Source organism: Gadus macrocephalus, chromosome 20 (assembly GCF_031168955.1).
Source record: "Gadus macrocephalus chromosome 20, ASM3116895v1".
In the NCBI taxonomy this organism is placed as follows: Eukaryota; Metazoa; Chordata; class Actinopteri; order Gadiformes; family Gadidae; genus Gadus; species Gadus macrocephalus.
This window is the reverse complement of record NC_082401.1, coordinates 20,980,276-21,004,527: the sequence shown is the minus strand read 5'-3', so window position 1 is coordinate 21,004,527 and position 24,252 is coordinate 20,980,276. Positions and strand designations below refer to the sequence as shown.

The 24,252-nt window shown below is 44.2% G+C and overlaps 1 protein-coding gene across 1 annotated transcript; it reads left to right on the top strand.

Annotated features, from left to right (window-relative positions):
- Positions 1–2,117: 2,117 nt before the first annotated feature.
- vwc2l (von Willebrand factor C domain containing 2 like) lies at positions 2,118–23,905 on the top strand. Its single transcript, XM_060039548.1, has 4 exons — positions 2,118–3,203; positions 3,904–4,391; positions 15,049–15,178; positions 20,195–23,905. The coding sequence occupies exons 2-4, from the start codon at positions 4,008–4,010 to the stop codon at positions 20,344–20,346; spliced, it is 666 nt and encodes a 221-aa protein (XP_059895531.1). The 5' UTR covers positions 2,118–3,203; positions 3,904–4,007; the 3' UTR covers positions 20,347–23,905.
- Positions 23,906–24,252: the final 347 nt, after the last annotated feature.

The window sequence follows — 24,252 nt, the reverse complement described above, 5'->3', positions numbered from 1 at the left end:
CATGCATAACTGCACTCGAACATGCACGCGCACAGTCACAGGCATGGAGCTCTGGCGGGAGACCGAGTGCGATGTCAGATTTAATAATTGATACATCCATGCTTTTGCCCTGCTTGTTCCGGTTCCCAGCCGATACCACAGGAAAATGCTGTGAGGGGAAAAATAAAGAAATAAGAAAGCGTCACCCATCAATACCGCCGCGCTTTTACAACCAGGTCAACGGAGCGCATGATGCATCGCAGAGCAGCGATGTTGCAGAGATGCTGTGAGGCATAGTTAAGCATGCAGCCGGCATAACGCGCAGGCCGGCTAAGGCACGTATAGCTATCTCTCTGCGGTCACGCTCCCTCTCGTTGAGATCTCATTCGGAAGCCCCTGAGAAGTGTTGGGTCTTGTTAACATCCTCCTGGTCTGTCCATTAGTGGTGAAGGCAGGACTTGAAGGAGCAAAGGGAGGGTGAGAGATGGATTCCGGGAGTGGGAAACGCGGTCGCCTCGTGAGGATAAGCAGGTGGCGGGTTCCACAATTTAACAAAACCTTTTCAAAAACAAAATAAAAATGGGGGGAATTGCGACTGCGGTGACGGAGACGAAGGCGGCTGGGGAGTTAAATGAGATCAAGGAATTGTCAAATGCGCCATGAAAGTTGAATCTCAATGTGCCCCCACGCTGCTCTATCCCCCCCCCCCCCCCGCCACATACGCACACACACTCCCACCACCGTCGCTGTTCCCTTGATGCCTGATCCGCCAAGGAGAATGGCGAACAAATGTATCTCTGTTTACCCTCCAGTGTACCCCCGCATACCGTTTCAGCCGACACAGTAATTATGTGTTTCTGTTCGGCAGTCGTCTGACAACTGTCATGATCACGACCACTCCGGCATGTGAACGTCACACACCTGTCTGCTATTTTGGAGATTACAATGGGCGTTGCGACACCCATCAGCGACTTGGCGACTTTTGCACCAGGGGGCGGAGTGTCGCAAAGCTTTGTTGAACTCTGTTCGGCTGCAATCGAGGGGTCTGCCTGTGTGTGTCTGTGTGTGGTTGTGTGTCTGTCTGTGTGTGTGTGCCTGTGTGAGTGCAGAGCTGTTTGACGTGACGCTGAATGTTAACCATATAGTTATCTCTCATTGAGGCTGTCACGCTGCAACATCAAGAGATCATTAGAGGAACACACAGTTGAAGGCAGTGTGCTATTTACGGCTAAATGACAGCACAGCGTGGTGCGTAGGCCCATGGCTTCTGCCGCGGTTGATACTGAAGTAACGTGACAGTGGTGGGCCAAGGAACGGCGCGTACATGGGCGCTCACACTGGAAGGACACTATCAAAATGAGATATGTCCATGCATTAATGAACACATGTATGTTGTATGAGGGAGCCTGAAAACATGAATTTCAATCTATTTCAAGGTGCATGTACATATACACATTACACGGCTACTAGCCAAGTAATGTGTTAACATATAATTAAGGTATATTCATCATTGCGATGGGACAGCAGGCAGTTGAGAGATAAAATATTCTGAGCAGTCACAAAGTTAACGTGCTGAACTTTATTCTTTGTGAGGCCTGACTGGTAATATGCAGCTATTGATTTGGATATGCATGACTCTTAGGTTGTTTGGACAGCCATATAGATCTTTTTTTAATGCTATTGGATTTTCGGTCAGGCGGAAAATAGGGTCATAAATATCCAACATGTCCTGCTCAACACAAATTAGACACATTTAGTTAATTCATGCCAAACATTTTTTATGTTGCCCAGTTGTGAATCCTATTCATACTTGGGCAAGATTCTTTTCAGAACGAATTGAGATTTGATATCACTTAAGACTGTTAGACTGTGTTACATTGACATTAAGTGTGTCACATGTAAAAAGCTCAATCGCACAAACGCACACGCACACGCACACGACGACGACATCATCTCCCAGCAGTGACAACTCGTAGTTTGAAATTAATTTACGTGCATGAGCATGCATTCAGCGAATGTTTGCTTCCTCCCCCTCGTCACCTCTGGGATTTCAACGGACAGAGAAGCTATAGAAGAAGAAGAGGGTGTGTGTGTGTGTGTGGGGGGGGGGGGGGGGGGGGGCTGAGTGAGAGCTCTCTGTTAGCGGCTGGAACAGTGCTTAGTAGCTGTAGCACGCCCGACCAGCAGCAGCACCGTCGCTGCCGAACACAGTCGCTCTCCAAGGTGCTGGAACTCAGAAGCGCTAGATTTTCTCTTTCTTCAGCACCGCGCGTGACGACGAGGAAAGAAAAGCCCGAGCGCTTAATCCTCTTTCACGTGACGACCTTCGGACTTAATGAATCGTGCTTCGTGGGTTTTGTTAGATTGTGCTCGTGCCTGCGTGTATGTGTGTGTGTGTGTGCGTACGTGTGAGTGTTTTGTCTTTTGATCCTTAACCTCGTCAGAAGCAAGAGCCCTCGGTCCGTGAGTGAGAGGGGGATCACGCCACAAGCACCGTGTGCAGGCGGTCGGGAACCAGGGGTCGATCTTCGTTTTGATTCGTGATTTAATCGTAAACTTTCTTTTATTTATATATATATATATATGGTGTTGCCTGCGTGCCATTCAAACAGTGGAAATGTAAGGCAAAGACAGAGGATTTTCCCCAGATTTTCAGGAGAAATTGGAAATATTAAGATGATTGGACGACCGAGAGCCCGAGGAAGACTATAGGATTTACTTAAAGCGCTTCTTTTCCCCCTTCTTCCCCCCCACCCTCTTCCCTTTTCCTCCTATATTTCATTTCGTCTATCGTAGGACTAATAAGATTGCATCCAACATACTTTTACGCGGAGAGTACGACTTCTCTTCAACTGGAAAAGGAAACAGCCGGCTCTACAACAGGCTGCTGTTTGAATCTCTTTTTTTTAAGGCTGGACAGACTCAAGTCAGGGGGATTACAACATCTTTCGACGCCAGGCAAAGATAACCACACACACACACACACACACACACACACACACACACACACACACACACACACACACACACACACACACACACACACACACACACACACACACACACACACACACACACACACACACAAACACACACCTACCCCTATGGATGAAGTATACGGACGCCTAGGGGGAACTGTCTTGATCTGATCCGCACAAGGCGTTTTGGACTCTCTAGTTTCGCGAAAAAAAAAGAAAGAAAGTGGGAACAAGCAATTCTACACGGTGAGTTCGCAGACGAATGCCCCCATCATGTCCTAAAACCTGTAGCGTCGCCGTGCTTCGTGTGGTGCTTTACCATGGGGGAATGCATAACACTGAAAGCATTAATAATCCCAAATAAGAATACAACCCCCCTTCTTCCCTACCGCCTCTCTGCAAGGGACCAAGTATGTCAGCCTAAAGCCTATTGCGCATTTTTACTATATGCAGGTTAAAAAAAAATGTGCATTTGGTTAAAAGGGCGTGTTACCCATATGACGAGGCATAGACTTGCAAGGGAATAACCACAACAGGCTCATGTTATGTTGGATACCTGTTGGTTTCATGCAGCCTATGTCGAGATTTTAATTAAATCCATGCACACGAGTTGTGAGTGGAGAAGCCATTATTTCGGCTTCACACCGTCGCGTTCATCTTTTCTCCAGCACCTAATGATGTCATTTGCTTGCCCAGTGTCATGATCCGTAGTCCACACACACGCGCGTGCACACATGCGTGCCCGCGTCCGCACTTACACGTAGCCCTACATACAAGTACGAACGCACGCGCGCGCACAAGCACACACGCACTTTTTTTTTTTTTAATGATATAACATCAAATAGTCCGCCCCCCCCCCCTACCCCCATACAACAAACATCGCATGTTTGTTGTACTCTGATGTATATTATGCTATGCATTGTTTTCGACTTTCCCCTGATTGCAGAGTCGTCTCTATGGAGCTCAGGACGCCACCGCGGACAACAGGGGCCTAGAATGACAGCCATATGCTCTTGTCGAAGCGCCATATAGCAAATATCGCGGCGAAGTATGGGCCCCCTCTCTGCAGTCCTCTGCGTCGTGTTGCTTGCTGTGAACGCCTGCTCTGCCGCCTCGGTCAACCCAGAGGATTATGCCGCTGACGACGCGGAGCGGACCGCAAACGACAACATCTTCTTCGATGACTATCGAGGGAAAGGATGTGTGGACGACAGCGGCTTTGTGTACAAACTCGGGGAGCGGTTCTTCCCCGGACACTCGAACTGTCCGTGCGTGTGCACAGGGGACGGGCCCGTGTGCGACCAGCCGGAGTGTCCCAAGATACACCCAAAGTGCACCAAAGTTGAACACAATGGTTGCTGCCCCGAGTGCAAGGAGATTAAGAACTTTTGTGAATACCGCGCGAAAACGTACAAGATCCTGGAGGAGTTTAAGGTAAGACGTCATTTGAACATATGATGTGGTCGATATATGGATAACTTCGATCTTATAGTACTGCAGCAATAGGCTACGTACTTGCAGACCAGTCTGACTCTTCAAACACTACAATCAAAGCCATGGAGAGTGTTGTATGTATTTTTACTCTATGCTTCATATTTTAACTACAATAATCTTTAGGGTCCAAGGCGTTAAACATATGGATCTGTTTGCTTTGCTTAGCAAATCAATAGATTGAGGCATTGAGTTCAGGTGCAATGATGTAATTTCCTCCTCAGCGGATACTGTTTGAAACCTATAGGCTACTCGTTGGAAAAGGCACTGACATTTAATCATATATAGCCCGTTGGGGCTGTTGACCAAAAGAGCTTGTTAGAACATGCTCATGTCTTGGGCTGAGAGCTAAATATCAATGTAACAATATAAAGCACTACAAGAATGACTACTTTCAGTTTTTCAACACTGCATCGATTCACATAACAACAATATCCATATTTCATTTCTGGATGCACGCTAGGAAGTTATACAGTTGGTAAAGTCTTGGGTTCACCCACTACCCACTTGTATCACCTCATTGCAATGCTGTCGTCTAAGACATTATATCATATTATAAAGGAGTACTACAGTTGTATTTGTCATTCAGTGGAAACAAGCCAAAACCAACTAAAGACCGCACACATACACACATATTATGGAATGATAATAAACTTCTGTATTCAAAATATGAAAATTCCCCAACAGTTGTGTCAGGATAAGGATATACTTTTGGTGTTTGATTTCCAAAGAAAAGATCCCGGGTTGGATCCCTCAATGTCCTCAACCCTGGGCATCTTTGAGCGAGACTCCTACCACAAATTGCTCTACACAAACACTATTGTCGCTTGGTTTCCCTCTCTGTATTCCCTGGACATCACTTTGGAGCAAAGCATCTCCTAAACAGATAAACGCATTATTTTGATATTGAATCATGCACGGCATCACGATTCAAAAGCTATGATGATGAGATTCTTCTCGATTAACATGCTCACACAACACCGGAAGAGGGCGAGTTCTTTGTCTTTCTGACAAAACAGTGTCACGGTAGCAGTCAAAGGGCACGGCGTTATCGCCCGTTTACAAATGACACTACATGCTTGACAAGTACAGGCTGTGTTTTAAATTGCTGCTGCTGCTGCTGCTGCTGCTGCTACTGCTGCTGCTGCTGCTGCTGCTGCTGCCACCACTGCTGCCCGGAAGTTGGCCATCTCATATACATTAATTACACATGGATCAGGGCAATGGATGATTGAAATAGAGTGTGTCAAATCATCACAATATCCGGGATACACCCTAGCTCTCTGCTTAATCATGTCTTATTGTTCATGTTTGAAAATCGGTAAGGAAAACCCGCTCATATGAATGATGACCTGTTGCCAACCGCTATCTGTCTACATACTATTGTTATTCTGATAGAGTTCAATTCACTCCTGATTTATATAATTTGTCAGGTTTTGTACCCTCAATGTTAGAGAGAGGAAACATTTGGCCATTTGTGAACCGTATGATCCACAATGCAATTAATGCAGCATAAAGATATAACGGCGCCTAATATGGTCTTGCAATGGGGATTAAGAATTGAATTACGTTTCTTTGGATTTTCTCGTACAATACAAGTCAAACCTTGATATTTCAGCAAACATTAGGTTAATTTATTCAGCATCCTTCAAACTTATGCCCTTTGTAGTTCTTTACAAAGGCAGAAACCTGTTTTGAAAACGGTAAAACAACATTCATTAAAAATAAAAAAATGTTTCACTTGGAAGCCCCCATAGATTACTTAAAGAAGGCACATGTAAAATGAAAGTATAAGAAGTTGAAAAATACAAATAATAGTGCAGAGATACATTTGAAAAGATAGCAGAGGTGAACAGAAATGCATTTCTGATTTGAAATAATAAAAGTGTTGAGAGGAAGACCTCACTATTCTTTGGAGATGAATCCAGATCTGTGGTTCATAACATCAAATATGGTTCCCATGCTTGGTTCAAACCATGGTTACAGTGAGCGGTTCGTCACTGAGCACGACACTGGGCTCATAACATAGAAGGCATCACAGAAGTTAACTTTAGGGCTTGAGAAACAATTATTCATATCTTGGTTAACAACGTATCAGGGGTTGTGTTCTAAGGCATTTGTTGAGCATATGTATTCTGTAAAATAGGTTTAGTGTTATAAATTAGGAATACTTTTTTATTCCATTTAAGGGTTAAGAGCACACATAGTGGTTCCTAATTCGAATTTTTGTTGGGATGGACTGCAGCTCAAACTTTGATTCTACTTTTTGATGAATCTATTGCTATATTTTCTGGATGTATCATTTAATTAAAGTGTTAGAAATGCCCATCAGGATTAACTACAGCCCAGAGTGATGCGTTAAACGTGCTTCCTTTGCATGAATAATAGTCAAGAAGATTTCAAACAGGGAAATTACTTTTGCATTTCTATGTTTGGTATTTTAACTTTAAAGATGACTTAAACTGTGAAGTAATCATGATTTTTGGGAAATCAAATAGTAGCAATGGATCTTACTTCTTATTGCTCGGACATAAACGTCAAAGATGTCTTGGCCTCATTGCGATCACAAGTGTACTTGAGTTAAGTTCAGGTACCATATTTAAATCTTGAAGGGACCGTTTAAATTAGTTTAGAATAGGCTTATCATCGGTAAATCATCAGGGCTGTGCATCCCGCTGCCGACTGCTAGGCGGTATGCCTCGTACAAAGTAATTTGAGAGAACCAGCCATCTGCGCTAGCAATTTGGTGGCAATTCTGAATGGTGCGACTCATATTAACTTGAAGGCAAAGAAAGAAATCCACGGTGGGCGATTGCAGGAAATTTTCTTTTTCACCTGTGCACAATTACCACATCCTGTCACTGAGACACATTTAACCAAACACAAAGCCAAGCCCCATTTTGAACTCAGCAGGCAGATGCCACAAAGCCGTGTTCAGAATATTTTTTCTTTAACAAAGATAACCCGTGGCGATGGACTTGAGCGAAAGTTGGAAGAGATTCATTTTTTGAAAAACCAATCAATTTTGGGTTGCTGTGTAAGGGCCTATTTGGTCAGATGTTCAATTGCAGTGGTAGCCTCCATATCCAGCGCAGTGAACTCAAATGCAAATGTCTGAGGGTCAGAGTTTTACCCTCTCACAATCGCGGAGGGACTATTTTTAACTCTAGTCTGCGTGCTCGTGCATGTATATGTGTTTTGTAGATGCGTCCATACACCCACCCAACACTATCTTTTTGAAATCCCATATCATTTTACTTCAAGAATCAGTTGTATGGGTATACGGTATAGAAAATGGATAGTAGTACGACAGTCATAGTTTCTCTTCAGCTGTTTATAATAATGTTTTGTAACACAGCGATGACAAGATATTTTGAATTGGTTGCACACAATACTGCGGTCATCTGTCATCGTTTATATAGAGGATTGCCAACAGAATCTTCCTGCTCAGGCCTCAGCCTGCCAGTGCATAGCTATCCTTCTCTACGTGATCTCTATCATATGGACCTTTTCCACAGACAGTGTGATCAAGGAGTCCTTCCTATCCAACGCATGCACAAACCATTGTTTAACGGTTCTTGGAAAAGCAAACAACTGTAATTTTGAACAACATTGAAAGAAGGAGAGAATGTTGTGATGAAAAGTACATCAACCTTACCTAGAAAAACCTTTGTTTTCATGAACTTCTCCACACATGCTAAATAAATATATAATAAGAGCCTAGAGTGGTTAATACAAGGAAATACTTTATCATTTTGATTTTGAATCATTTGCTTGATTTCCTTCGGACCACAGGACTGAAGCCTTCTCCTTTACAATTTTTGGACAACCTTTTATTTGGATTTAAACAGATTATTTCTTTTTTTTTTTCCTCCAACCTCACAATCAGCTCTCCAGGAGACACGTGAAAAGACTGGCCTTAGACTTATTAAGGGGTGAGCTCACAGACGACCTCTCCCTGGCTCCGAGTCCTCTCAGGGCCTTTTATCACCTTAGCTGGTAACGACGGGCGAGCTGCTAGTCGCCACATGAGGCCATAATGATCTTTCCAATGACGCTAAGGACCAGGCGTCCAGTGTGTGTATGAGTGTGTGTGTGTGTGTGTGTGCGTGTGCGTGTGTGTTGTGCGTGTCTGTTGGATGAAATAAAAGCCTGGGCGCCGTACAGTGTTCAAAGGAATCAAAGGCTGTCGGTGAGTGTGGGATGCGCGCCCCTATTAAGGGATGGCGACAGGTTAACCTTTTGGTGCAGGCCTGCGTGGCATTTCCTCTGTCACCATCTAGGGCACGTTGCGCAACACTCCCAATTTGCATTTTAATTTGCCAGTAGCAGGTGCGTGTGTGTGTGTGTGTGTGTGGGGGGGGGTGGGGGTTGTTGGGTGTGTGTGTGTTTGTGTGTCTGTGTCTGTCTGTGGGGAGTAGGGGGATGGGCCCTCTCCACACAGAAAACCTACAAAAACGAAGCATGTGTCTTTTCATGGAACTGTTATTTTTTTCGATATTTTGATATAGCAATATCTTTAATCCATTAGCAGCACTCCAAGCATTCCCAACCAACCTCTATCCAGGGGTATTGTACCCAACAAATGCTGAAAGCCCAAAATCACTTCGAACTTGAGAGCGCAGTGATGGCTGTCGTGCCAGCGCTCATCAACATTCACACATAGCAGCTGGATACAGAGCCGCCAATGTGCTGGATCTAATCCTGAAGAAGCATTATGCATAACGACAAGCCAAGGAGAAATCCACTCCTCTAATCTGTACTTAACCAGTGTTAACTTGTCCATTTACAAGTGTCCTTGTCGCAGAGAAAACTTCCCCGATTTTTATTTAGTGAGAGATTTTCATACTGGAAGCCATATCCCCAGCCCAGCCCTATATCAGGCAGTGGGAGGCACCGGGGTCTAGTGAAGTGAGGAGTACTTCATTTAGTAATGTCTCATAGATTCGGCCACCACTCAATACAAATTTGACAATGAATCACTCACTCTATTAATAACTTCGGGGTGTGAATGGTTCCGGGGCAGTGACCAGCCAATAATACGTGTCATGCAAGCAAATTTTATGAATATATATATATTTTTTAGTAAGATGTGTATAATGAAAAATAACATGACAATGAAATATGAGGACTGTTCGTTAACAATAATCACACAAATTGCAGTTTGCATTTAAAACAGAAAGAGAAAAAACAAGTGCGTGTGTGTTTCAGTTCAGAGCAGGGTCAAAAGGATGCTTAATTTCCATTGTCCTATTGAAAACATGTACTGAGGTTTGTGTTGATGATTGTATTCTAAATCGTCACAAACCAAGAGCACATGAAGAGCCCTAATTGTGTATCTGGGTACACTTAAAGGTCTGTTCATACCAGGTTCCTTTGGAGTGATGTCTTATCTGGCGTGTGTTTGGTTCTCCCTTCTGCAAAGACGTTATTACAAACAAGTGAGAATGAAAGGGATTTGTATGATTTGGAGGTAGAGAAACGTAACAAGGAACTCAACAACTTTCCTGCCTTGCACTTCTTGCTTCTGTTTGATGATAAACTAACTTGAAAAAGTACTCATTTATTAAGAGCAAACAGTGCACACATATTCCTTTGAAAATAACCCAACTGCAAAAAAAAGAGAAGCAGAACCAATTACATTTTGCTGAAACTCCCATAAACCACCGACCAGGAAATGAGCTGATGTAATTATTACACAGAGCGAATTGGCCTTTAACACAGAGCCATTTTAATTTCTGCCGCAAACAGTGATTACATTTTACCACCAGAAGATGGGAGAAAAATGTTGGATTCTATACAGTTCAGTTCAGTACAATTGAGAAACCCATGGAGTGGTTCAGGCACACACACACACACACACACACACACACACACAACACGTCACTCAGTGTGATGACTTGTGCCTTACCCTATGGAGAGGTTTACTTGTCAGAGCCAACAGGCCTCATGTTTGATTGCTTCTATTTCCCCTTCTATCTTGATTGAAAGGAAACGTCTGAGTTTAAATGTGAAGAAAATAGAAGGACAGAAGACGATATGGTCAAAAACAAGATTTAAACCTACGTGTTTTTTTAGGATTTCACATTTGCTTACTTGTTAGGTTTGAAAAATAACCATCAAGAACAATCATACCCCAAACTAGGTTGAATGCGGTATTCATATCCTATTAAAAGTTCCCCATTGACATTCCACACATTCAGAAGAACTTCATAATCTATACCTAATAACAAAATTAGAACTACTTAGTCATCCTTATTCAGCACAACTTTGAATGCTAGGAGACTTGAACTCATGCAGCAATCCCACTCTGCAGAACTTCAGGTGAGGGACGGCAGTGTTTGGGCAGAATTACGACCTGTTGTCTACTGAAGTGAACTCCTTTGGGAGCGGCTAGATGGAGCTTTCAGAAGAGATTGATTTGTTTCTACAGAGGGCAGTCTACACATTGTTGATTGGAAACCTTTACATACACTTTCTCTAAAAGCGTTTGTGTCATTACAGGGCACCTAAAGATCCCATATATAGACCCAGCAGCACCATGATTACCAAAAGAAAGACAAAGGTAATACCCCCTGTTCACCCAGATTCGGGATCCAGTTATTGCCAGTATAACCAGCAGAGTATGCTTTGAGCAGTCAAATGAATGAGGTTTGTGCCTTACAAAGTCCCAGTATAGACAAAACGATGTCAGGGCTGTACTTCAGTACAGTACTCAGTACAGTGATAGGATAAAAGAAAAGTAGTGAAGCACTTTGCAGGGCAGCGCTTGAGTGTCCAGCTCACAGGGCCGGGCCGGGTTGGGACAAAAGCTGACCCAAAATGTCTGCCGACAGCGTGGTCTCGAGTCCCACTTCTTTCACGGTCCCTGACCGAGGCATGAATGATCCTCTTAACGCTAGACCACACACACAAAGAGAAGCAATGGATAGCCCTGGGCACCACTGAATGCATGAAAGGGTTTCCATAAATTCCAGAAAAGGTTCATTGAAAGTTGACCTGTGTATCTGTTATTTTTAACCCTGGCACTGTGAAGATGAACATATTAATATATTAAGTGGAGGGACAAAATCATGTGGTCACACACTGGCAAAGGCTGCCTTGAATAAGAGGCCCTGGATTCTTTACATATTTTTCAGACCTGAATGAAGTCATTTTTTTGTACAGCAAGTATAGTGTGCATGTAGTATAGCATTTTTTTCTTCAATGGAATGTTTTTATAAAGCAAACTAGTTCGAAGAGATGACATCACACTTATTTAGCTGATACATTTTTCCAAAGCGTTAACAATTGGTGCATCTAACCATGAAGAAACAACCCAAAAACGACAAGAATCATGCAAGTGCATAGAATTAATCATTGAAGCAAACTACTGTTCAACAAAAGATAAAATAACCGAAGTAAAACCTTTATCTTTCAAATGTGGAAGGAGGATATATGTCGGATAAGTATTAAACACCAGCTACACACTAGACTGCATCAGCATAAGCAAATACATGCAGGCAAACACATTATTGTTGCGGTGCGTTTTTAATCAATTTTTATTGCATAGTTATTCATTAAAATGATGAGAAATAAAGCTTGATGAATGAATTGATGGGTGTAATCCTTTAGACATGTTGAAATGTATATGTGGATGTAAATAAATAAATGAAGCCATGCATGTATTATTACAGGATATGATCATGTAGGAACCCCATGCCTGTCTTGAGTGCAGTAAAGCTTTCATGCAGCCAAATAGTTCAGCTCAGATGTTACCTCTGTTTTCGCACACACAGATCCTTACCACGGCAAATCACCGGCCCCACCCACCCCCTTAAATCTGACAATTACAGCAGTTATTTTCCAGGGGTTTAAAAGCGCCTGTCAGTGTGCAGGAGGGCTGGCCTCTTTAGCCAACGTGCTCCACCAATGACCCTGGATCGGCCCACTCGCTGCCCCCCCCCACACTGAGCCTGTCAACGGGACGTAGGGTTTACAGACTTCTCCATATGCATGAGCAGAGGCCCATCTTGCCTTTGCTTAATTGGCCTAGCGGTGTGCAGGAGATGAGGAGGGTACAACGGGGGGGAGGGGGGGGGAGGGGGCGGAAGTCTACCGCAGGGATGTAAAGCAGAAATGTTAAACAGAAAGAAGATTTTGTATCTGATTGTAGTGAGTGAAAGATCTGTGATGTCGTCCCAGCATGCGGGCTCATCTCCGTCTGTGATTCTTTTTTCGGAGGAAGACATTTAGTTAGGTGTTGAAAAATCTTCCCACATTAACTAAATCACCGGCATGTTTTTCATGAACCTGCTGGCTCCCTTTTCCCCCCTCTTGATGGAGCCTCACGCGCAACGGGATATCAGGGAAAATGTTTTATTCCAGTGTACTCAAATGTACCTCTCTTCCAAGAGGCTTTGAATGGAAGAGCCTGTAATGTCGCACATTATGAGACCCCACGATTTCAAATGAAAGCATTAAGCGCCTCAGATAGGGGAAGTAAATGGCAAGAGAATATAGGGAAAGGGTGAAAAGCGAGTCCATTTGTGTCTCGTGTTCTCTCCAAGTCACCGTTGCTGCAATGTCATTTTTTGGGGAAACAGTGTTTTCCATTCGATCACGTTCCTTCACGTTGCCCACGAGCAGAATGCGCTCCGACTTAACAAGGCGGCGTGAGCACCTGTGTAGCTGGTTCCAACTCTCTCTGCATCATTGTTTCTCACCCATGACAGGGTTAATGTAAGTAGAGTAGCCGGCCTCCCTATCCCAGCTGGGTACGGCAGGAAGGAAGTCAGACCCACTGGCTACAGGACGTAGATCAACAGCTAGACCAAACGACGAAAGCTGATATGGATGATTGGAAGGTGACAAGGTTTCACACACCAAAACCCCAAAAATGCTGAAATGCATATTTGAAATGTTGGACTGGGCCAAGACATATTATTATATCAGAGTTGAAGATTTTGTATCTCCTGCATGTTTCATCGAACTCCTGACAGATGAAGTTATACATGAGGCCTGTGAGATGACTAACAATGTGGAAAAAGAAAGCCCTTTGCTCTGTTAACTGGTGAGGTGATAGGACTAAGACTAACACTGATTGGGATAAACGGTTGCATAGATACAATTGGACACCAATAGAACAACAGCATCCATAGACTATAGTTGATTAGAAGGCAGACATGGCCTTATTACAAAGAAAAGCATCGCTCTGCTTTGGGAATAACCTTTTGGTCCATCTGTGCTGCAGGGAGGTTTTCTGCAGTGGATTGTCGAGGGCTGTGCTTCAACGTATTTCAAGCTAATGTTTGTTGTGGTGCTAGAGAGAAGATGTAGCCACCAGAATGAGAGGCCATTTTGCATTGCCAGCAGGCTGTGTTCGAGACTCCTAAGCCCTTCCGCTAACTTTCTTGTAAAGCAGCCATTTAAACAGCGCTTTCGGTTGTTTTTTCTTTTCATACTTAAATGTCAATTGCCTTAGAAGGGCTTAAATTCAAGTTTCTCTCCATGACCTACAGGCAATGTGTTTGCCCCTGTGCGTGCATGTTGTAATAATGATGTAAATAAAGCTAGAAACCTCCCAAAACAACTTGCACCCGCAACCAGAGGTAGCGCACTGAACACAGGCAGTGTATTCCAAATGTTCAAAACCAGGCAGTATTGAGTCTGCCATGCAACAGCTTAGTCTCAATGTGTGCAAATGTAGATTTGGTTTCTCTTTACCAATTATCTTGGCTAGTGTTATTCCATAAGATACCACCTCCGACATCATTATTCCTTTTAGGGTAAACAGATAACAGTACATTGAGTATTAATCCCGCATTTATCCGCTGTGCTCTGTCTTCCTATAATGTGCTTCTGTGTAACGAATGCTGAATTGAAAATAATCAAATAATGAAATCACAAAACCATGTACACTTCAAAAGCATAGTTGTACAGGCCTACTTACAGACAACAAACGACATCCTTTAGAATTGACTAATGGATTCTGTTTGTAGCCGGTGCTTGCAAGACAGATTCATTTGAATATTGCAGCTTGCCATGGCATACGTGTGACCTCATCACCTGCTACCGGGCTTGGTGTCACAGTATGTGCATTTGATGATGACTAAATGATCAGTTTAACCTATTTGGCCCTACACAGTGGACACTATTATAACTTAAAGATTATGGGAAAATCTGTGAACAACAGTGTATATATTTTTCAACTGCATGTCAATCTTTCAGCATTTAGGTTAACGTCCTTTAAGGGTTCTTTGATGAGAGCCGAATAACATGCACCAGCACAGTGGGAAATATATCTTCAATCAGCCTCTTGCAGCGCTGCCAAGAGAACACTGTGGTTTGAGACTGCAGCAGAATGTATACTATCCCTGCGTTGCTGACCACATTCCATGGAGTTTGAACCAAAGCCTAGAGCTATACTTTGCATGAGTGAAGCCACGTCGATAGCAACCGATCTGTGATGTGCCGAACAGAAAAGGCATGCAGGCCAGCGAGGATGACGACAATCATAATCCGTCAAATGACCTGTGTTACAGCGCCAGTGAAGACCACGTTGAGTCATCCCTAACCTCAATGTGCGGTTTCTTTCCCCCTCCTCCCCTCCCTCTCCCAGCCTTCGCCCTGCGAGTGGTGCCGCTGTGAGCCAAACAATGAGGTTCACTGTGTGGTGTCGGACTGCGCCGTGCCCGAGTGCGTCAACCCCGTGTACGAGCCGGAGCAGTGCTGCCCCATCTGTAAAAACGGTAAGAGACTCACAGACTTTTCCCGCCGCAACCACCAGTAACGCACATTCTCAAAACGTCGTTAACATTTCATTAAACTACCGGTGTCACATTTATCAGAGGTCGCGCCGTTTCATGGCCGGCGCCTTTGGAGGATGAGGATGTAATTGATGTTTTATGAATTAAAATCATTACCTCGGGCCTGCCGGCCACTAATGAGCAGTACTTGCTTTAATTATAAATGACACGCTAAGCAGGGTAAACATTGGCCCATTGATTGAGGCCATGGTGGTATGGTTCTAATGGGCCCCCTGAGAACTGTCTATCTCCCCTACGCCCTTGCCACACACAGCCAATCCTCAAATTAGAATTATAGGATTTCGATGGCTCATTGGCTGGTTAGAAGAGATGGGTGGGAGCCTTTGTCCCCGGCCACCACAAATCCTGTGGGAGGGAAAGAGCTTTACGGACTCAAGAGACCGAAGCCTCCTTACTGATGTCCTTGATCATCCGTGATCTCCCCAAGCGGACGTACTGAATGGAAGAATGACTGCCGGAGCGTAACATCACCTCGACAAAGAATCCACGTTGCCACATAAACAATGCTGCAGTGAGTTCCTCCTTGTGTCTCATTCCGACGCAATTATAATGCAACACCGGTTGCTTTTTATTGTCTGTAGAGTCGAAGGTGGATTATGTTCTCCATGCTTCACGGTAGTCATTGACCTATATTATCTGTCTTGAGGATAGAACAGGAATCAGGGCGGTCATACTGAGGAACATGGCAACCATCCATGTCACCACGGACACTCACACATTCCTGGACGTTTTCTTGCACCCCCCCTCCCCCCACACACACACACACACACACACACACACACACACACACACACACACACACACACACACACACACACACACACACACCAGAAGCATCTGGATGTGAGGAGCTAATCCAGTGCGACAGTACACGGTGACACCCTTTCAGCAATGCCATTTCAGGGGAAGGCCTATTGTCTCCAGGGCTCCCCAACAGAGCATATCTTAGCTGCTCTGCTCTGAGGTGGATGGCTGTGGATGTACAGTACATGCTTTCTCCACACGCTCTCAGGCGAGGACAGAGTGACTAGACTCGGTCTGCAGGAAGACAATTCAAGGACCTCCAGAGTTGTATTTCTTTCTCTCCTTACCCAACATGTTCCTGGAGAGGAGCAGGTAGGCTCCTGGTTCTGAAGGGGTGTTTCCTCTCACTGAACCCCTTGGAGGAGCTCCTCCATGCCTCGTCAGACAAAGCCAACCGAGCCATCTTGACGGAACCGAGAGAGACCTCGGGGAACACGAGAACTGCAGCAGTCATGTGTAGCATTCATTATGTGAATACATTGGGGGGGTAGTTAAAACGTTTCAAATTATGTCAACCCCCCTTGAATCTTATGATAACAGAGAATGCGTGGTTGGGCTAAAAATGGATGGGTCTTTGGGGTGGGTGGGGGGGTTGAATTATTTATAGAGCTGTCAGGCCTCCCACATCTGAGGGTTCATCAGCACGACATTGTGAGAGACTGTCATGTGGGGAAGGTTGAGTCAGGTAACTTATTAACTTTGACAGCTTGGACAGCTTTTTACGGACACGCGGCAGCGAGGGGCACGATTGAATGCGTGTGCCAGGTAAATTCACAGCCTTGCACTTCCATCACGTTCATCATGACAAGAACCAACTTCATTTCAGGCAAATTTATATCTAATGAGGCAACTCCAGGTGCACTCACTTTGAAATGTTCTGCAAAGTTTCATCATAATGACCTTGTTGAACTCTGCGTCTTTGACATGCCATTTGGGGACTGGCATTGTCCTTTGAGGAGTGTCAATGTGCCCTTTCAGCTGTGATGCATGTCCTTGTGGTTCTCCAGGTCCCAGACCGATTTGGCTGTAAACAATCACATATGGCAGCCACTGCCATATGTGATTGGCAGGTCAGCCCTGTCCCTCAGCCGCCGACACCCGGCTCTGCTCTGTAACCTGTGCCAGCTGTCCGGGGACACATCAATGAGAGCATGGACCTGGCAAGCGCTCACAATGTCTCCTCTAAAGCCAGAATCTAATGGCTTTCATCGTTGATGAATGTAGCCCCCCATAACAGGGGGTATTAATAGCAGGATTGTTCACTATGAAGCAAAGTAAAAGCCCTTTCTGTTCAGAGAGCTCTTTGCAGGACCTTCAGTGCTCTCTTTAATGAAGGTCCTCTGGGGCTGCAGAGATCCCGGCTGAATGTTTTCCTGAATGCCATGCTCTTCATGCAAAGCTTCAACCTGAGTCCACATCCTAGAGCAAGAACAGGGATAGGGCGGAGCTGCCCGTCACAAATTGACGCTGCATTGACCCTAGTTGTTGTTTTTTCATTGAAAGGGTTACTCTATAACGCAAACTCCAATATAAATTGGAGTTCGCCTGTTCTACCCAGATTCAGAAGAGTTGTTTAATTCCGCATTCATCATTGTGATGCCAGAAGGGGAGCTCGCGGCTTTTGTTACATTTACAGTTATAGTAGCCTAGCTCCTTTTCACGCGAGGGGAATGACTTCCAATTTGTTCCGAGTAGTTAGTTATTCAAACAGAGTGCGAGTTACAACCCAACTACATTGTAGTTCTTCTACAAAGACACAAATATATGATCAGTTGCTTCTGGTTGGGTAGTCTGTGCGGAGGGTCACCTTTGTTGACGCATCACAGATAATCACAGACAATTAATCACGGCGCCGAAAATAGTGCAGATTTATCTATGTGTCCGTAGACAAACAATCTTGGGAAGACGGCAATGTACTGATATCTCTGCGTATGTCATAGTCTCAACGGCCATAGTGACAGCGAGCAATCACTCTGGAAAGTAATAAATCCAGCCCAGTAATTATGTGAACGTCAATGAATGAAGCCTATGACCCTGATGAGAACTTTGAGAGTTTAGTCAACGTCATTATCATCATCGAGCGTTAGAGCTGGCTGGACTTAGAAGGCTCTACTTCAGGGAGCAATCCAAATTCAATGACCGCTTGCACCGGTTGAATGATTAAAACAAGGGCAAATGCCTGACGGCCCATGAGGATCCACCTCTCGGGAGTTAGCCAATGAATACAATGTTAAAAATCCTGGTAAGTCGATGACATTTCAAATGAAATATAGTGGCCCAAAAAAAAAGCCATAAGGCCCAAAAAAGACCATCAAAATGGTGTTTCAGTATTGGCGAAAGTATTAGAGGTTTTTCGTTTGTCGTGTAGATGTTCCATAACATACCCAAGATAAGGTACTTATATGCATTGCTTTTCAATTGCATGATATATGCTACAATCATAAACAGAGTAACAAAAAAAAGTATGTGTTTTTGACATCCACAAAATTAAACTGCCAGATATAATTGGAACTCTCGATGTCAACAACAGAGATACATATTCAAATCTCGACTCCTCATGTAGCTCGTAGAATCGCTAATTAGTCTTACATGCCACATCGTTTGCTTGCTAAGCTCAATAGCTGGTCGGAAAGATCTTGCTTGCTTACAAAGATGGAACATTTTACAGTAATGGTTGACTGGATATATCATAAAGGCTGATAGATAAAAACAGAACACCAAACTGCATCACTTCCAGGGCTGTCCATTTCTTTGTTTTTCAAACAACTGGTTTTGGAAAGACACACACTTTTTCTACCTTTTAAAAATTAAAAAAAATGGTCTAGTAAAATATTGCCCTTTCTTTTAATTGGATTTGTAAGTATTCAGACTTGTTTGCTTCTCAATGTTCGTCTGATGAATTTTGTTTCATAGCAAGTGTGTTTTTGAATAGTATATTCAAAAGGATAATATGATATAGTGGGGTGATTTTGTAGTTGGTATATCCCCTTCCCAGCTGCTTACTCATGGAAATACAATTGATAAAAATGATGAGGACATGACAGTTGGTATTCACTGAAAGTCATTAGGCATAAACCAGTCTCACAAATGACTAAATTGCACAGTAATATAAGAACATATTTTTTCAATCTAATCATGGATCTTTAAGATTCACATGAGTTAATTACATTTCAGAAGTGGAGTATGATATGGAGCGTGCATGCGCAGAGAGGCAGGGCAACAGGATGTCTTTTAGAAGCCTTTTCGTGCAGTGATTAACACTGTCCTCAGCTATTAAAACCACTTTTCTCTATCTGGGTGTATCTGTCTCTCTTCTTTGCTCTTGCTCTATTGCCCTCCATCCCTCTTCCTCGCTCTCTCTCCCTCTCTCTCGCCCCCTCTCTCGCCCTCTCTCTCTCTCATGCTCTCTCCCTCTATCTCCCTCTCTCTTGTGCTCTCTCCCTCTATCCCTCTCTCTCTCTCGTGCTCTCTCCCTCTCTCTCGTGCTCTCTCCCTCTCTCTCTCGTGCTCTCTCCCTCTCTCTCTCGCCCTCTCTCGTGCTCTCTCCCTCTATCCCTCTCTCTCTCGTGCTCTCTCCCTCTCTCTCTCTCCCTCTCTCTCTCTCTCGCCCTCTCTCTCTCGCCCTCTCTCTCTCGTGCTCTCTCCCTCTATCTCCCTCTCTCTCGTGCCCTCTTCCTCTATCTCCCTCTCTCTCGTGCCCTCTCCCTCTATCTCCCTCTCCCCCTCTCTCTCCCTCTCTCCTCCTCTGTACTCCTGCCTCATTGCACTAACAGCCCAGCCGGGGCCCAGCAGCCTCCTTCTATTCGGCATGCATTAGAATGCAAAGCGCTCGGTGGCGAGGGAGAAGGGGAGACTGACAAAAACGCTTTAGTGTTGCGAAAACAAGCCCATCGGTGCACGCCCGTGAAAAGATCCATGCGTTTCCCTTGACCCCCCCTCCTTCCCCCTTAACTCCCCACGGCACCCCGCAGCATTAGCTTTTACACTCTTTCGAGGAAGAAAAAAAAGATAGCGAAACTTCCCAGGAGACACTCGTTCCTTCCCTTTTTTTGATGCCTTGTTTCACACATGCCCGTCTCACGCTCACTGTTTCCCTCCGTCTCTCTCGTCATTCCCTTTTTCCCCATGGGACAGGTCCAAACTGCTTTGCTGGAACCACGATCATCCCTGCAGGGATCGAAGTGAAGGTGGACGACTGCACCATCTGCCGATGCCACAACGGGGACTGGTGGAAGCCGGCGCAGTGCTTGCGGCGGGAGTGCCTCAACGGCCAATCGTTGTCATAGAGACGACTCCACCAGAGACAACAGAGGCGAAGCTCGGGCGAAGGACCTACCTACTGCACCATTTTCAAAAAAAGATGATTGACAGCATAGGAGCACAATTCCCTAAGCAAAAGGCTGAAACTGCTGAGCAGCCGAGATGTGCTCTCGCAAAAAAGTTTTGCATCCCGACAAATCAGGCCGCTGAAAAGGAAGATGGAACTTTGTTTCGGAGACTCTTTTCACCTGCCAAGTTAGCTGTTCTATATATTTTTCAGTCCAATTGCTGCGCTCACGCAAAATGACTTCTATATATTGTGTTCCATGGACTCATTCCTGACCACTGGCACTGTTGAATTGCCGAGTTGATTCATTCTTTGTGTATGCCATCTGCCTGTTGTAGCCGTCACAAATCACAGGCGTTGTAAAAAAGAAAAGAAAAAAATTCTGATGGCAGGAAGCAGACAGGAAGCACAGCGTGTATGACACTTTTTTGACACTGATGAGAGATCTGCAAAGCTGCACCCACAATTCACAGCTTTGCTTGAGGATCTTGTTTACAATGTACACCCCATATACACAAGCAAACTGTTTTCCTAATATGACATGTGTTTTGGTTTTTTTCAGTTCTGGCAGGATCTCTCCCACCCACTCCCAAGAAAGCACCGTCAGTTTGCTGTAAGGCTATCAAACTGATATCTAGCAATGATAGTGTGGTTTCCAGCACAGCCGCAGTGTAACTACAGTGTGGACACTGCAACTCAGTGGAATTTTGTCAAGCTGACACGGACAGATGTAGCAGACGTTGGGTTTGCCCGGTGTACTGATGTAACTATTAAAAAGAGGAAGAGCAGAAATTCAACCCACACACAAGGTCAAGCCTTTTTTATTTTTTTCAATTCCCTAGAAACCTATACGTACAGTATTATTTCTACAGTTACAATTCCCCAGACTATAGACTTAAACTCTGGTGAAGGGGACAGCCTCTGTTCTTTTTGAAAGGTTTCAAATCAGAACCAAAAACGAAATACTGTACGTGAATTTACAAGCGCACAATTCAACAACCACCCAGGTACCCACCCACCAAACCCTCGCCCATCAACCCTGCTTTTTTCAAAGCATTGATGCCAGGCCCATGAATAGATAAGTCACCACGAGCAGCTGGTCGCCCCTTCTGCGACAGATTGGCCAACAGATTCCCTCTTGTGTTGTCAACTCCTCCTCATCCTCCTCCTCCTCCTCCTCCTCCTCATCCTCCTCCTCCTCCTCCTCCTCTCCGCCTCCATCACATCTGCACAGAGCAGAAGGTTCAGCCGGGGTCCGTGGCCCACACTGGGTGCCACGGGGGGATGAGCGTTTGGGCCTTGATAGATGGGCGACTTGAGTAAAAAGGCCTCAAACTGTAGACCAGACAGCTCAGTCTCTTTTTCTTTTTTTTCTCTCAGCCATGGAAGTCTTAACTTGAGAAAAGATGATTTCAAGTAAGTTCACGCCATTCATCAGGGAAACATTTTTGTCCATTTCCAGAAATTCTTTTCCCATTAACCTTTTAGACCCGGCTGCTGGCTCATGATGGATGGTCTCGTTAACAGCGGCTCCAAGCCGGCCGTAATGAGACAGCCATGGACATGGGATGCAGACCCCTGACTCAAGAATAGACGGAATAATACATTTGCTTGAAAACGATCTGCATTCTACACACCTGCAGCTTTGCCATGTGCAGACAAAGCCTGTGCAGACGCCGACACATTAAGATATGCTAGTTTCAGATGAGGGATGGAAGTGTGGGTCATTCCCATCATTAACGTCAGATGATTAGGTTGACTCACCTCTGATGACTGATCCCATCTGGCCAAGGGACCATAATGTATGCAGACTGACACGACACAAAGCTAACCCTTGTGTCGATCATTTTATTTACAGTGACTGGCATCAAAAACATGTTGGAGCCCATACCCCGTGTGTCTTATTCATATGATTAACATTGGATGGTATGGAATAAACGTGAATAAGATTGAGAAAGACTGAGAGGGAAGTTCAAATGAGTTCCGGATAAGGAGACTCAAAGGAGTTGCCGCCACCAAAGATGCCTTCTTGCTACCGTTCTACACGAGATCTTTGTACAAACAAAAACAGACAAAACCCCCTCTCTTTTCTTAGTGTGAGTAAGTGCACTGTACTGTCTGCAACAATGCATCACCAGGAGCTAGCTAGCCTGTCACCGCTTTGAACAGCAAACCCCAGCAGGAGCCGTTACAGGGTGTTATATTCTTAGCCCTTCGACTAAAGTAAGTGTTCAATGATTATCTTCTTAAAAAAAATTCCAACAGATACAGCAAGGTCAAAAGGTTTGTACTTTTTAGAAGTCTAGCGATTAGAATTGCAGTCTTCTTCTGTGGTTTTAGTGACAGGGACACCGGAGAAGCAGTGCATTTTTTAACATTTCTGGTGTGATTAGTGTCAAGGCAAGCCATTATCAGTACTCCGTTCCGGTGTGCATCCCCACAACAAAGTGGAGAGGTCGGAAGTAAAAAGAGTAAAAGCTAAATAAATATTTCCAGACTTCAAAACCCTTCAGACGAACAGGAAAGTATAGTTGTATATTTATGACAGATATTTCCACTGACAAAGATCAAATCTCCCCTCATGCTTGACTCAACACAGAGCCGACGGTACAAAGGTTGATTTCCCTCGGTATAGGAAAGAACGCGTTGGGAGATCGGGCTAGTGTCGCAAAGCGTTACGATTCCTTTCACTTGCTGTTCCCAAAGTATAAGCAACCATGAGGCCTGTGGCTAAGAAATAAATAGGAGTAGCAGAGAAAAGGTTAAGAGTTTACCTTTTTTCCTTGAAAGGTACACAAAGCTGCAGAGTTTCAGGGAAAGAACCATGCCTTTTTTTCGTTTCTTTTTTCTCATTTCCTGGCAAATATCAAATCTTTGAGTTTCTCTGAATGTCTCGGAAATGGAAAAGATCTGCTCCTAATTTCATACACAGGCTTGTACATGGGCATTTTGTAAAGGTGCTCCATACTCTCTTTTCAAGTGACACCAACTTACTGTAGTTTGAAACTATATGAACTACATGATAAAAAAAAATGAAAAACCGAAAAAAATACTGTTATTTAACATGTGCCTGAAAACCAGATTGAGAGTACTATGTTAAATAAGGAGAAAGAATCACTGTTATTATATATATTACAATCAATCAGTTGTATTTATTTATATTTTGGACACCTTGGGTCTGTTGCTCATACTACCATTTTGTGTAAATGCAGAACTTTATATTCATAAATAAGCAAGGGTTTGGCTGTTAAAACACACATACAAATACACACGCACATATGCCCGCACCCTCCCACACAAAAAGCTGGGGTTAATCAATAGTTCAAAGAAAAAATATCGAAATTATAAATTGTAATGGTTCACCAAACCTGAGCGTGCCATATGTTGTGTATATGTAAATATATCCAAATGTATCATGTGTATTATGAACTCTGAGATGGAAAGGAAACTGTGTATTATTTATGGAGACAAACACTATTTTGTTAAATAGAATTGAAAAGAAGTGTTATTCAGCGAAATGGGTGGATGTCTTTCTTTACCCTGTGTGTGCGTGTGTGTGTGTGTGTGAGTATGTGTGCATACACATAAACAAAACACTAAACAACACAAAAGCTGCTGGACATGAAGTAAGATTTTTTTTAACATGTAGCGCTATCCTAGTGACTAAAGGGAGAGTCTGCAGTGCAGAAAGAAAACAACCAACAACAAATACTGCACAAGTGGGCAATTCTTCTCTGCTGACTGCAGAGGCATTCCTGGCATCTCAATGCACAGGAGTGTCTGCGCACAAGGCCGTCTGTAATGCATACCGCCACCCAGATACCGGACAGCCAAAAGAGCCGAGCTCATCCATTCCCATACCTGC